The sequence below is a fragment of the Saccopteryx leptura genome, chromosome 2, assembly GCF_036850995.1.
Source record: "Saccopteryx leptura isolate mSacLep1 chromosome 2, mSacLep1_pri_phased_curated, whole genome shotgun sequence".
Taxonomy (NCBI): Eukaryota; Metazoa; Chordata; class Mammalia; order Chiroptera; family Emballonuridae; genus Saccopteryx; species Saccopteryx leptura.
The window spans coordinates 322,515,181-322,529,209 of record NC_089504.1 but is presented as its reverse complement, the minus strand read 5'-3'; the positions used below and the strand labels follow the sequence as shown (position 1 = coordinate 322,529,209).

General features: G+C 54.0%; 1 protein-coding gene across 1 annotated transcript in view; it reads left to right on the top strand.

Moving 5' to 3' along the window:
* Nucleotides 1–13,327, top strand: part of WNT3 (Wnt family member 3) — a 51,129-nt gene extending 37,802 nt beyond the window's left edge. Inside the window, exons 2-5 of the mRNA XM_066366229.1 lie at nt 2,553–2,794; nt 6,365–6,630; nt 7,290–7,777; nt 11,431–13,327. Coding sequence (XP_066222326.1) covers nt 2,553–2,794; nt 6,365–6,630; nt 7,290–7,769 — 988 coding nt within the window. The 3' untranslated portion in view covers nt 7,770–7,777; nt 11,431–13,327. The remainder of the gene's footprint in view (nt 1–2,552; nt 2,795–6,364; nt 6,631–7,289; nt 7,778–11,430) is intronic.
* The last annotated feature ends 702 nt before the right edge of the window (nt 13,328–14,029 follow it).

Below are 14,029 nucleotides of genomic sequence, written 5' to 3'. Positions count from 1 at the left end.
TCTCACCAACTGGAAATAAAACACCAGCAGGGACTTACCCTCAAACCCCCTTCCATGCAGTGGTGGCCACCTAACCAAGCTCTGTACATCTGGTGTATGGCCTTGGGCAAGTCACTTCTCTCTGGGAGCCTCTGCTTTCTCATCTGTGTAATGGGCTTTGCACTCTCTTAGGGCTCCTCTCATAGGTTCTGATTCTGATCCAAGGCTCAGCCTCCCACTTAGGTTGAAAAGGTACCCAGGCCTGCAGAGGTGCTTGACAGGTGCAGGGCAAAGGCTGGGAGAAGAAAGAGGAGGAAGAAAAATAGTAGGGGGATGGGGAAAGGAAGGATTCCTGAGTACCCCTCGGGCTCCACTTTCATCTTTCTGGGCGAAGGGAGGCTGGAGCCTTGGGAACCCAGCTTGGCTGGTGAGCAGACCAATAAACGGGGAGTGACATGAGGCAAGCGCTCCTGGTGCCAGAGGTGATCGTGGGACAGGCCTGCCCAGGTTAGAGTGTGCAGAGGGGATGGGAGGCCAAGCTAATGGAGAGCGTGGGCACTGCAGGGCCAGTTCACACCTCTAGGGACAGGCAGGGACCAAGGCACCTGGGGTGGGGAGATTGGGGAGTACTCTGGCCAAAGGGGAGGGACACCAAGACTGTGAAATGGGTGCCAGGTCTCCCCACGCTGCACAGGGATAGTCAGGGACCAGAGCAAGGTAAGGGGAGGGGGCAGGCAGTTACCACTACCCTCCTTTACAGAGGCCTTCATGGCTTCCCATTCATGACCAAGCACAGCTGTGGCCATGGGGGGTGTCAGGATCCTCTGTCCGACCTCATCTCTCCTCTCCAGCTGTTTCCACACATGGATTTGGGTCCTAAATGTCAGAGGAGGGAGTGGGAAAGGTTTCTTTCCAGGGGGTCTTGCTGTGGAGCCCCCCTCCCAGGATGGCACTAGGCTGAGCCATCTGCACTGAGCCGTGGCTCAGTTCCCCCTCCCCAGTGATTGCAGGGCTGCTGGGACAGGCTGGGTGTGCTGGTCAAGGGCACATGGAGGGAGAGCCTGAACTGAGAGGGAGGCTCAACTCTGACACTTCGCAGTCCCACAGATGGGCTGGTTACTTAGCTCCCTGGCCTTGGTTTCCTCATCTATGAAATGGGATGATGACAATGATAATGAAGTTCCTATCTCACAGACTTGCTGTGAGGATTCTATAATTCAAACAGTCAGAACCAGCCCAGCACATAATAAGCAACAGAGATTTGTTAAAATTATTAGTACACTAACCTGTTTATAACTGTAAATAGGACAGGGCAGGGCAGGAGCAGGCAACCTGCAGTGCCCTGTCAAGTGCCATGTGCTCTGTGCCCATCAGGAGCCTCTGGTCTGCCCTGCTGTCCCACCTTGGCATGGATGGGCTCAGTGTTGAGGCCCAGGGTGCAGATAGGTCGGGCCTGCAGCCACTCCCTTCTCAGGGCCCAGACAGGCGCTGCCCAGAGGAAGGGTGGCATGGTCGGTTTGCCCCATGGGCACTGGAGTCAGAAGGCATGGAGTCCTTAGCAGTTCTGTGGTCTGGGCTGTTTCTCAACCTGCAAGGCTAAGCCACCCAAACACAAGGCTGCTCTAATGCCCCTCCTATGTCCTAGGGCAGTTATAAGGATTCAGTCAGGCAAAGGCAAGGAAAAGACTCAGCCCAGTGCCTGGCACGAAGGAGTTCAGGAATAGCCCTCAGTGGTAAGTCAGGCCTGCAGGTTGCCCTTCCTTCTAAAAGGGCTTGAGGCTCAAGATCTGGAAATGTCTCATATACAAACAAGTAGAAAACAGGGGCTCGCCTCTCTCCTCTGAAAACTGAGACCAGAGCCAGCCCAAGGTGGCACCACGCCCCTCTGTGGTGCCCCTCACAAGCACACAGTGAAAAGCTATTAAGTGGCAGGTGTTTGGTTCATCCCTGTGTCTAGTCTAGTCCAGAAGGTTTTTGTGTGATATTTCCTGATTTGCCCTGAGGGTCTTCTGGACCCTCTTCCCAAGGCATTCTCCATCACTTTGTGTGGGGGAACCGACTGCTGTGTGCAAGCTCCCTGTAGGGACTGAGGGTTCTCTGCTTTTTCTGAGACGGGGCTGAGGCCCTCCTCCCATTAGGCTTGAATTCCTTTCATTGAAAGTATCCTGTGGCCCCCAAAACCTAGATTTCCTGGGAGGTTGTCCATACCAATCCCTTCAACGCCCATCAGGGAAACGGCCCAGAGCCTGCGAGGGACTTGACCTGGGCCCCCAATACTGTCTTTCCAATCCTGGGTTCTTTTCATGGTATTGCAATGGTCCTCAAGGGTGCCCACAAGAGATTGCTGCTGGTCCCATGCCCTTGCAAGCTGGGTATGTCTGTCTCAGCGGGCTGACTTGGTTATCAGAGCTCTGCCGTTTGAGGGCAGTATTTAGGTGCCAGATTTCTCAGGTCAAGGATTTAGACTCATAGGCATTCTGTTGGTCCACCTACCCCAGAGGGCTAGTGAGGAAGAAATGATGCCCATGATGGTCTGTGTGCTTGCAGTGCCACTGTCCTCTGTGTGCCCACAGGTCCCTGGCCCTGGGCCAGCAGTACACGTCCCTGGGCTCTCAGCCTCTGCTCTGCGGCTCCATCCCAGGCCTGGTCCCCAAGCAACTGCGCTTCTGTCGTAATTACATCGAAATCATGCCCAGTGTGGCGGAGGGTGTGAAGCTGGGCATCCAGGAGTGCCAGCACCAGTTCCGGGGCCGCCGCTGGAACTGCACCACCATAGACGACAGCCTGGCCATCTTCGGGCCCGTCCTTGACAAAGGTACTGTCTCTGGGCGAGTCAGGAGGTGAGTGGGGTGGGTTGGGGAGACCATCAAGATGAAGTGACTCTTCCATCTCAGGGTGCCTCAGCTCTGAGCCCAGGGTCCCTGGGGAGGGTGATAAAACTGGATGCGACCTGGACCAACACAGAAAATGGGGCAGGTCCTTCTCTGAACCAAGCCAGGCTGTTGCCATGCCTGCCACATCTTCCAGGTGCTGCTGAGGGCTGGGCAGCCTTGAGGTGCTCTAGGATCTTGAGATCCAGGAGAGGCTAGGAGGCTGCAGCTTCCTTCCCGGTCAGCTTGCACAGTGGTGGCCCAGGCTTTGATGTGGGCATTTGTGACTTTTCCCCAATGCTGTGTTAAGTGCTATGCAAATGTAGCTTTGGGGTGTGGTGGGGGCATTGTCACCCCTATCTCTCACTCACATAGAAAATTCTGGAGCTGAGAAAGCTGCATGGTGGCAGCGGCACTGCGTTGCTCCCAAGTGCTTCTGTGAGAACCTTCTGCTGGTCCCCACGGCCCTGCGAGCGGGATATGCTGTGGACCGTGGCGGGGCTGCAGGGAGCGCTGGCCTCGGGGTAACTTCCAGCCATCTTGCAACCTGGAAGCCTAACTGGCTGCACTTCAAATGAAGGGAGTCACACTATTGGCTTTCAAATGTGAAGGCACCTGGCGAGAGGGATGAGGGAACAACCGTTCCCTAGGAGGGGACTTTGGGACTGGTGAATTCTGGACTGGAGATGAATAACTATGAGAAAACAGCAGTGTCCAGGAATTTAGTGACCCCAGCGGGCTGGGGGTTACCTTGCTTTTCCACAGCAACTTGAACCCTCCCATCACCAACAAGGCTTTGCCACCCAAACCCGCGAGCCTGGCCCTCCTCCTTTGAAAAGAGCTGCATTTACAGCCTAAAAGAAAAGAGATCTGAAAGACAGAGGGGGTCATGGGGGGGGGGGGCTATTGGCAGGAAACGGGTGGGGAGAAGCTGACCGCCCCCCATTTTAGAGTGCAGTCCCCCTTAACCTATGCCTCAGGTTCGCAGAATAAGTCCGACCGATAGGCTATTGTCATGGGGCCGAAGGGCAATTAGCGAATCAATGGATGATGATTCTGTTTACGCTTCTGTTACCAAAGCTAATTATTCCTTGTTTACATAAAAGGTTTGGCCTCTAATTGGGGCCAAGTGGCGGCGGTTTGCATTTCAAACCTGATTTTGCTGGTGTGTGAGTCTCACCGCCTTCCGGTGCCCCACCTCGGGCCAGGTAGCGCTTAATCAAACAGCCTGGCGTCTAGACGCGCTCCCTAAAAGCGAGACTCACCTTCTCGTGGCTCTTCCCCGCTCGGGACATTTAGCCAGTGAAAATCGGGTCTTTGAGCTTATTACCCATTCACGTCTGTGTTTCAAGGTTTAAATCACCATTGTAGGTTCTAGAACATGCTTTCATTTCTAAATTGCAAGAGGGCAGTTCTGTGTTGAGGGAGGGGTAGTAAGTCAGAGACTGGGAATTTGGGGAAAGCTAAGAAGTCTCCGGGAAGAAGGCCCCCGCACAGACGTGCGCCCCGGTGTCCAGAGCCGGCCGCCCCGCACCCTGCTGGGTGGGCTGCCACGGGTTAATCTCCGCCACCGCTTTGAAACCAGGGTGGCGGGAGTCGGTCGGTTCGGGGGCGCGCATCTTCCGCGGAGGCCGGGGACTGACTTCCAAGGGTGGGGCCCTCACGGAGCGGGGACCCGGGCGGGCGTGGGGCGCAGGGGTCGCGGAGCGGGGGGGCGCAGGGGGCGCCGGCCGGAAGGCTGAGGACGTGGCGGCGGGGCTGCGGTGGCGGCGCGGCCAGCCCGAGAGCGCTCTGCCCGGGCGGGGCCGAAGGCGGGCGCCCGGAGGGGTTGAGGCGGCTTGAATAGGGCCTGAGCGCCGCCCCCCACCGCGCAGCCCGGCCCCGCGCCCGCTGCGGCCGCCGCGCCATTCACACGCCCTCTGGCCATTCGGCGCGGCGCGGGGGCGGGGGGCGCCGCTTCAATGGGGATTTCGCCGGCCGGCGCCGGGGCCGGGGGCGCGGCCCGGCCGCGGGAGCCGCCCGTTGCTACGCGGTGGCGGCCGGCCCGGCGGCCCGGGCCCGGCGGCCGCATTATGCGGGTAATGCGGTGTGACACCGCGCGAACAAAGGCGGATTGAGCGGCCCAGCGGGCCCCGCCGGACGGGGACCGGCACAGCGGGGCTGTCAGCGCCGCTCCCAGGCTAATCCCTGCCCCGCCCCCGCGGCCCCCGCGGCCCCAGGGCTGGGAACCCAGCGCGGCCGGGGCCTGGGCGCCGCCGCCGCCGCGAGAGGTCGCGAGACCGGCCGGAAGCGGGCTCCTGCCCTCTGCGCCCCCCGCCCCCGGCGCTGACGAGTGGGAAAGGGCTGGAATTGCGGCAGTGTGTGTGGGGGGGACCGGGTTCGGAACCAGGGCGCCGCGCCACGGGCCTGGGCCGCTCCCTGTCCGCAGGTCGCCCTTGCTGCGCGGGCTCCACCGCGCTGACTGCGCGCCTTGCACTCCCCTCCCGACTGCTGGGGCACAGGGTCGGGCCCTTCCCCTGCAGGTGGCCTACGACAGCGCTGGGGCCTCTAAAGAGTATACTAGGCACCCTTGTCTGTGTGGCTTTGGACAGGTCACGTCCCTGCTCTGGGCCCTTCACCAGTACGGAAAGACTGTTGGACTGCACGTCTTTCAGGCCTTGGCCTCTCTAATCGTCCGTCTTTATCTGTACAATGGGCCTATAAGACTTCCTTCCTCATAGGGTTTAAAAGGATTAAGTGGATATAGAACCTGGGGGCAGAATCTGGTGCCTACTGAGCACCCAGAGGTGGTTATTACAACGAGGTTGAGGGAACACACCCTGAGTGTTAACACTTCTACACTGGACCCTGGAGCAGAACCAGAGGAACTGCCCTATGTCCCCCTCCTCCCAGGAAGGATTTGGTATTCTCAGCCCCAAATCTTGTTCTGGTCTGGGTGGAGAATGGGAAAGGAGACTGAGATACCATCCACCACCCTCCTGGTCAAGAACTCGGGGCAGAGGGAAGTTGTTCCCATTCTGTGGAGAGGGTAACTGAGGCTCAGGAAGGGAAAGGGTCTGCTCTTAGGTGCATTCAAGTGGGGAATGAGTAGTACTTGGGTAGGTTTAAGTTGTTGGGTCCCAGGCCTTCTTCCTCACAGACCTCAGGCTCGTGCTGGGGTCTCTGGAGTTTGGGGCGGTGGAGGGCATGGGGTCTGGGCTAGGACAGAGAGAAGGGCCACCTAATCTTTTCAGCAACCTGCCAGAGCTACTGTTTCCACCCTTGTTTCTAACAGACTCTGTCCTGCCGGATATTAAGCCCGTGGTTTAATCAGTAGCGGCCGTGGCTTGTTTGCTCATCTGTAAAGTGGGGATATCCACCTGGGCTGGGCCAGCCAAAGCGGGTCTGATGGGTTCCCGGTTCCTCCCTTCTCCCTCCCAGCTAGTGAGCCCTTTTTTCTGACTGGGGAGGTTGAAGCAGGGCGGCCAAGTCCCAGGACCTAGCCTGAGTGATGTTTCCCAACTCCCTCCACGTAGCCACCCGCGAATCGGCCTTCGTGCACGCCATCGCTTCAGCCGGCGTGGCCTTCGCCGTCACCCGCTCCTGCGCGGAGGGCACCTCCACCATCTGCGGCTGCGACTCCCACCATAAGGGGCCGCCGGGAGAGGGCTGGAAGTGGGGCGGCTGCAGCGAGGACGCCGACTTCGGGGTGCTGGTGTCCCGGGAGTTCGCGGATGCGCGTGAGAACAGACCGGACGCTCGCTCGGCCATGAACAAGCACAACAACGAGGCAGGCCGCACGGTGAGTTGCAGCTGCTCTCATTGCGGCCCTTTCTGGGGCCCCCCTCCTGACCCTGTCCCGACCCCTCCTGCCTCAACCCTTTCCAGCGGCCCTTGTGCAGCCGGGGCTCCTGCTCTGCCTCTTCCCCCTGGCCAGGCTTGGCTTCCACACACCCCGAGTCACCCTTTCTGCTCACTGTCCTTGACTCTTGGACTGTCCCGGGTCTCCGCCCGCTGGGGGATGCATCAGTGGGGAGTGTGGGGAGCCCACCCAGCAGGTACCGGTAGCCCATCCTGTGCATTCGGGCTTCTTGTGTAGGCCCTGGGCTTGGCTTTGAGCTCAGCTTCCACCCCTTCTTATGGTTGTTTGACTTAGGGTGAGGCACTTATGTTCCCACCCTCGGTTTCCTCATCTGTTAAACATGGGTAACGGTTCCTATTTGTTACAGCTTTGAGAAATGGATGTGATTTCTGCTGAAGCTTGGGGTGTGGAGGGGAGGGAAACAATAGTTACCCTTCTTTGGGTTCGTGCCTCGGTAGGAATAGAGAAGGCTCTATTCCCGGCCCAGGTGGGAATAGAGAAGGCTCCAGAGGTGGGGCTGGGCAGGGCAGAGCCAGAGGGTCTAGGTGCGCTTCCAGATGGGGTCAGTGTGGGGGCCAGTTGCTACTCCTCTTTCCCAGACTATCCTGGACCACATGCACCTCAAGTGCAAGTGCCACGGGCTGTCGGGAAGCTGTGAGGTGAAGACCTGCTGGTGGGCCCAGCCCGACTTCCGCGCCATCGGTGACTTCCTCAAGGACAAGTACGACAGCGCGTCCGAGATGGTGGTGGAGAAGCACCGCGAGTCCCGCGGGTGGGTGGAGACCCTCCGCGCCAAGTACGCGCTCTTCAAGCCGCCCACCGAGAGGGACCTGGTCTACTATGAGAACTCCCCCAACTTTTGCGAGCCCAATCCCGAGACGGGCTCCTTTGGCACCAGGGACCGGACTTGCAATGTCACCTCCCACGGCATCGATGGCTGCGACTTGCTCTGCTGCGGCCGAGGCCACAACACAAGGACGGAAAAGCGGAAGGAGAAATGCCACTGCATCTTCCACTGGTGCTGCTACGTGAGCTGCCAAGAGTGCATCCGTATCTACGACGTGCACACCTGCAAGTAGGGAGCCAGGTAGGGTGGTGGGGAGGGGAGCCCGGGGGTTCTCGCTTCAGGATCTGGGTTTGCCCATCTCCACGTCCTGACCACCTGTTCTAGTTCTCAGCCTCCAAAGACACAAGCTCCCAAGTGTATGCTCTTGAGGCTGCAAGCACTTGCTTAAAATTCTTACACGTGTTAGTCAACCGTGAGCCAGGTCCAATCTGTGTTCGGCCACGGGCTCTCGTTATTGAGCATCTGTGGAGACAGAGGAGGGGCACTGTGGGGCTGGAACTGGGACACCTTATCTCTGGTGCCAGCTTTGCCCGTAACTTCTGTTCCTTCACTTCTCTGGGCCTCAGTTTTCTTACTGTCAAATAAGGAGGTTAAAACACTTGAAACAGTAGACAGAAAAGTTTCTTCTACAAACCCTGGGGCAGCGTCATTTTGCACCCACCTTGAACTTAGAGGGCAAGTTTTTGCACAAGCGTAAATCCTACCAACCTTAAGGAGGTGGGTGTGGGGAAGCTGTGTATAAGCCCATATCCTGACAGATCTGAAGCTTGGGTGGAGTGGAGTGCACTCTCGCTGAGTTTATGGATAGTGATGGGGAGGAGGAAGGAGTCAAGTTCAGAGTGATGGTGGTGAGTAATCAGGGATCAAAGGCTGGTGGATTATGTTGCCAAGCTTCCCAGAGGTGGCCCAGCGTGGGAGACAGTGTGCCTGGCCCTCAGATCCACAGGTCTCTAGGATAGGTCAAGATTGACCTAGGGTGATCCCAATCTTGGAGGTAAAAGGTTTTGAGGCCAGTGTGCCCTTTCTTCCTTTTCTCTAATCTGGAGAAGGATCCTATATACAGAGGCATGAACCTCAGCCCAGCTTCCACCATTTGCCAACCAAGGAACCCAGAGATGATAGTCTTTTTTTTTTTTTTTTTTTTTTTTTTTAAAACTGAGGGGCGGGGAGGCAGACTCCCGCATGTGCCCCAACTCAGATCCACCTGACGGGTCCCTTCTGGGGCAATGCTCTGTCCATCTGGGGCCACTGCTCTGTTGCTTGGCAACAGAGCTATTTTAGCACCTGAGGTGAGGGCATGGAGCCATCCTCAGCATCCAGGGCCACCTTGCTCGAACCATTGGAGCCATGGCTGTGGGAGAGGAAGAGAGAGAGAGAGAAAGAAGAAGGGAGAAGTAGATGGTCGCATCTCCTATGTGCCCTGACTGGAAATCGAACCCGGGACTTCCACACATTGGGCCAATAATCTACCACTGAGCCAACCAGCCAGTGCTGAGAGCTGTGTCAGAGAGAGTACCCCATGCAGTTCCACACAGGGCACTTCAGAGTTGGGGCACCTGCTTATGCTGGGTGAGACTGTGGGAGGAATGTGACATTATGGGGAGAGCTCTGGTTGAGGGGTGATTCACTCAGTCTATCTGGGAAGCCCTCTGTATAGCCCAAGTTGGGCACAGAGTCTAGAAAGTTAGACTTACCAGCTATGGAGACTTGAAGCCCAGTTTCCTCAACTGTGCAGACGTGGTGATAGTGGGAACCTTGCAGAAGTTTTATGAGGCTCAAGTGAGCAGGGATGTGACTGCTCTCTGAATATAGTATTAATAGAAAGTGTGGTGAAGGACATCAGGGTGCTGTGACATGAGGGTGGTCATTGTGCAATGAAATGGTATCATCACTTGGGCAGGTTCATGTACTGCCTTTCAAAAGGATAGAAAAAAAGTCAGTGAATGAGAGAGAACTCAAGAGGCTCTCTGTGGCCTGACAAAATGGAAGGAACGTTTGAAAGCACAGTGGCCACCCTCTTCTGATGTCCACTATGGCCACAGGCAAGTGTCCCCGCTACCCATTGGGACGTAGCTCTGGTTCTTCTGGGGAGGGGGGGAGAACCAGAGCTTTAGAACACTCACACTAGACAGAGGGCCATCTGTTTAGCCTGCTCATTGCACAGATAGGGACAATAAGTCCAGGTCTCTGCCTCCACAAAACCCCGTAGGTGGGTCCTGCAGAGGTCACAGCAGTATCCCAAGGCCCCACTGGGGCCTCTAGGGTGTCAGTGATTCAGGCCCCGGGAACTCTGTTCCAGCACCTCCCCTGCCCTGGTGGGCAGCAGAGATAAACAATCTGCTAAGCAGAGGAGGTGCTGGGTTGGCCCTCAGTGTCTGGAAAGTCCCGCCTGCAACCCCCATATTAATACGGATCCTAAGAATCAGTGCTCTCCATCAGCCATCTGTCTCCCCATTTCTGAAATAGAATGGTGTGTTTCTAGCCTTAGGGAACGTGCTAGCCATGGTTTCAAGATGCCATGTCCAGGTGTATCGTAGCCCCAGGCCCCTCCTGTGAGGACACTCTGGAGCCCTCGCTCTGGGACAAGTGGAGAATTTGCTCCCAATGTGGTGGTCTTCTGTTGAGTGACTCTGGGCAAGCTGCTTTGCCTCTCTGAGCCCCAGCCTTCCTCATTTACGAACTGAGGATAAGAACTATGTCCTTCGCAGGGTTGTTGTATGGACTAGAGTCTGTGACACCAAGAGCCTGGCACATGGCTCAAATGCTCCTCCAAGGTCAGCTTTCCCCCAGGCCTGCTGCTTGGTCAGGAGCCATAGGCTGGGACCCTGTGGCCTCCTCTTATCCTTTCACCCACCCACACTGACACTCTGCAGGCAAAATGGGAACTTTTGAAACAGGATGGCAGGGATTGCATAGGACAGAGCCTCTTGCTTGTCTCTTAGGTATCCGGCCTTGTCTCAACAGTGCAGGTAGGAGAGAGAAGGAGACCGAGGCTGTGTGTGTGTGCGTGCGCGTGTGTGTGCACGCACCAGCTTTATGCCACAGGACGGCCAGTCTTCCTTATGGGGAAAACATCCTTTCCATCACTTGTAGCTTTTGTCCAGTGACTCAGGCTAACCATTGATTTTTTACAAGTACCAGGTTTATTCCTTGTTATTCAGACGTGAACATGGTAAGCAAGAAGGGCTTTGAACAAGTCAGGCAGTCTGGTTTGACCCCTGGTGTTGGATCTCACTAACTTGCTGTGAGATCTTGGACATATCCCTTGGCTCTGCCGAGTCTCTTTCTGCCACTGTGAAACGGCCTTGCACTGGTCCTCTCAGCCCCCAGGAGCGAGGGCTGACTGGGGATGCTGTGACAGCTCTTCAGGCCTTTGTGATGTGTAAACATACAAATGAGTAAAATGTATACATTGGTGCTCCCATTATTCACAATTTTTTAATTAGACTTTCTTGTTTGGACAGCTCATTATGAAACTAGTGTGATTAAAACACACACGTACAGTGCCCAGGAGTCTGCTCTAAGTCGGAAACTGGGCCAGGCACCTGCCACGTTTCTTCATCTCCGTACAAGGCAGATTCGTGCACTAGGGTAGTGAGTTACCTGCGACAGGGCTTCCTGTTGCCCAAGCCCCCAGCTAGGTGGTGAGGGAGATAGGGATTGGATCCCAGTTCTGTGGATGCTAAAGCCCTACTGTCCTGTACTCCCTTCCTCAGCGGTGGACCTCAGGTATAGTACGGAGCAGGGAAAAGCCACTCAAGGTCCCCTGTTACCTCCAGGTATAAGAAAAATGCTGAGACCTCCTGTCAGCAGCCTGTGATCTTTGTACCCTTATGGGTGGTCTCCCTGAGAAAGCAATTATGTTTCTAATTCTTCCTCTTTATTTTTCAAAGGGTGCTGGGAAAGGTCAAGTTTGTGGCTGGGCAGATTCGCTGAAGTCCTCTGGGGAGCAGGACCTACGCCGGCTCAGCCCTCAGCATCAGACAGCAAGGAATCCGGACTGTTGCCAGATGCATGTGTGGTAAATTACCTAGATCCAACCAGCCCGCTGACTGGGAGGCCTCCCTCCCTTTCTCATCTTAAGTTTCTCACCCTACTTTGGATGGTGTGTGGTTTTTAAAGAAGGGGCTTTCTTTTTAGTTCTCTGGGGTCTGATAGGAACAGACCCGAGGCTTATCTTTGCACATGTTAAAGAAAATAAAAATGGAAAAAAATTTCTACTCCAACAGAACAGGCTGGGCTAATGTGAGCTCTCTGCCTGGTGAGAGAGACATCAGCACGGGCAAGATGGTTTCCAAACCGCTTCTCATGGTGGCATTCCAGGATGCTCTGTGGTGGGAGTTAGGAAGTAGGACAGACCCCTGCAGTCTCCCTTTCTCTGTCAACTCCCACTCAAATCTGATACACTTTCACGATACGATAAAAGCCATAGGTTTAGCTAGGATAAAATGGTAGGGAGGCCCAAGGCAATTGTTAGAATACGGTTTTCAGTTTTGAAGAGCTAGGAGTTCTAGGTAACCTGGTAAGCTGTTTGAAGAGCAGCTGTGTGTTCTTCTCAGCCTCGTTTTCTCTGTAACCCTGTTCTGCACAAGGCTCTGTGAACTGCAGTCAGATCTCAAAATCTTTCTCTACCATTCTGCAGTTTCTACCGTTAATGCCGTACTTTTATTTTGTAGTGGACGTTGTAAATAGTTTGGTTGTATGGGGTTGGGGGGGGGGGGTTAGAACAAGCCTTCTCCAGCCCAAGTGGCTTCCTAAAGAAAGGAGTGGTATCTTTGGAAGGGCCACTCAATCCCTCCCAGCCCTGCTCACCTGCAGATTCTCCATCAAACAATGCCACGTGAGCAGCTGGACCCTAGGTCACCTTAGTATAAATCAGACAAAGGGCCAGTGAGGGAGTAGCAATCTATTCCTAAAGTTCTAATTTGGAGACTAGTAGGTGGGGAGGTTATAAATGATTCCTTCACTTCCTCTCCAGTAAGGACACGTGTTCCTGCATCCTTTTCTTTCTTTGGCCTGTGTGATGTGAGTGAACAGAAATGCAGAGTTCTTTACCACAGCTCTTCTGGCCTCACCTGCATGCTGATAAGCACCAATCCATGCAGTTACTGAGGACTGGGACTAGGTGTTCAAAGAGGGGCAAGCAGTCACCTGCTCCCTTGGGAAAAGCACCTCACAGCTGAGTTCTCGTTGATCCACAGTGGTCCTGCACAGTGTCCTACAGGAAGCTAGCAAAACGGAGGCAAACGGATTTGATGGTATGGACCAATCCAACAGCTCTGTCTTAAGGAAAATCAGAAAGAGATGCAGCAGGGGTACAGCACAGAGCAAAGTTCCCTCCTCTTTCTCTTCCTTCTCTCTTTGGTCTGCCAGACACTGACCAAGATATCAGGTCAAGCGATCTTCCTACTTGCTCAGGCGGGTTTGCCAAGACGACTGTCCAGAAGCCATGCCTGCACTCTTGAATCTGCTGGCAACGAGCCCTGCTAAAGATACACATCCCATCCCCTCTGTAGTCCGAATGCCCCTCCTCATCTCACCTTAGACTGAAAAGTTTTAAATCATGTCAACCGGATAATGCTTGCTTTATGGGAGAATTATTTCAGCAGAATGAATACCAATTTTCAAAACAATCTTTTCGTTATCTATGTATTCTATATTAAAAGTGGTAAAGTCATGTTTCTGGGGCGTATTCAAGTAGCTGACAAGTAATTATTTAATAATAGTACACTGAGTGCATTGTAATTATTCTTGCATTAGTCAGGTACTAGTATCCAATGGAAATTTCCTACCAACCTGCTGTATCCAAAGTTTTGTAAAAAGTTGTAGAAGTTGTTGATCTTTTTGATTTTATATTCAAAAAGTCTCTTTTTATAAATATTATTTATTATACAATGTATATACCTTTGAGTTAACTAAGATTATATATTATATAAATATATATATATATTTGGAGAAAATATATTTCATCATGCAGTTTTTTTCTGTTAAGTCATTAAAGAGAAGGTAAACAAACTTAAAATGAATACATTGTACAATGTGTGGAGTTTCCAGATTAATGCTCAGGAGGTCAAGAATATCAAGATCCAAATGTGGCAGCTTCAGCTTTCACTCTAAAATTAGTGGCCCAAACTAAATGCCCTTCCTCTGTTCTCTAAGCAAGACCATCTGAGACATCATGGACAGTAGGTCTGATCTACTCTCCCACTTTCTTACAGGCTTACTTTGTTCTAAAAGAATTTCTAACAAAGAGTTTCCCATTTTAGAAATAAGCAATTTGTGCAGTAATTCATTTCATAGACTCTAGCACATTCAATGCACAAATTAATGTCACACTCAAAGATGTGGCTCAAGGCCAGCAGACCACAAAATTGGCCACTGACTTAATCCCTTCCTCACCCATGTTTCCACTGCCATTTATTGGGAACATAGGATTTGCTCTACTGAAAATGAAACTCACCTGGAAATGGATCTCCCGTGCTAGCTTCGCTT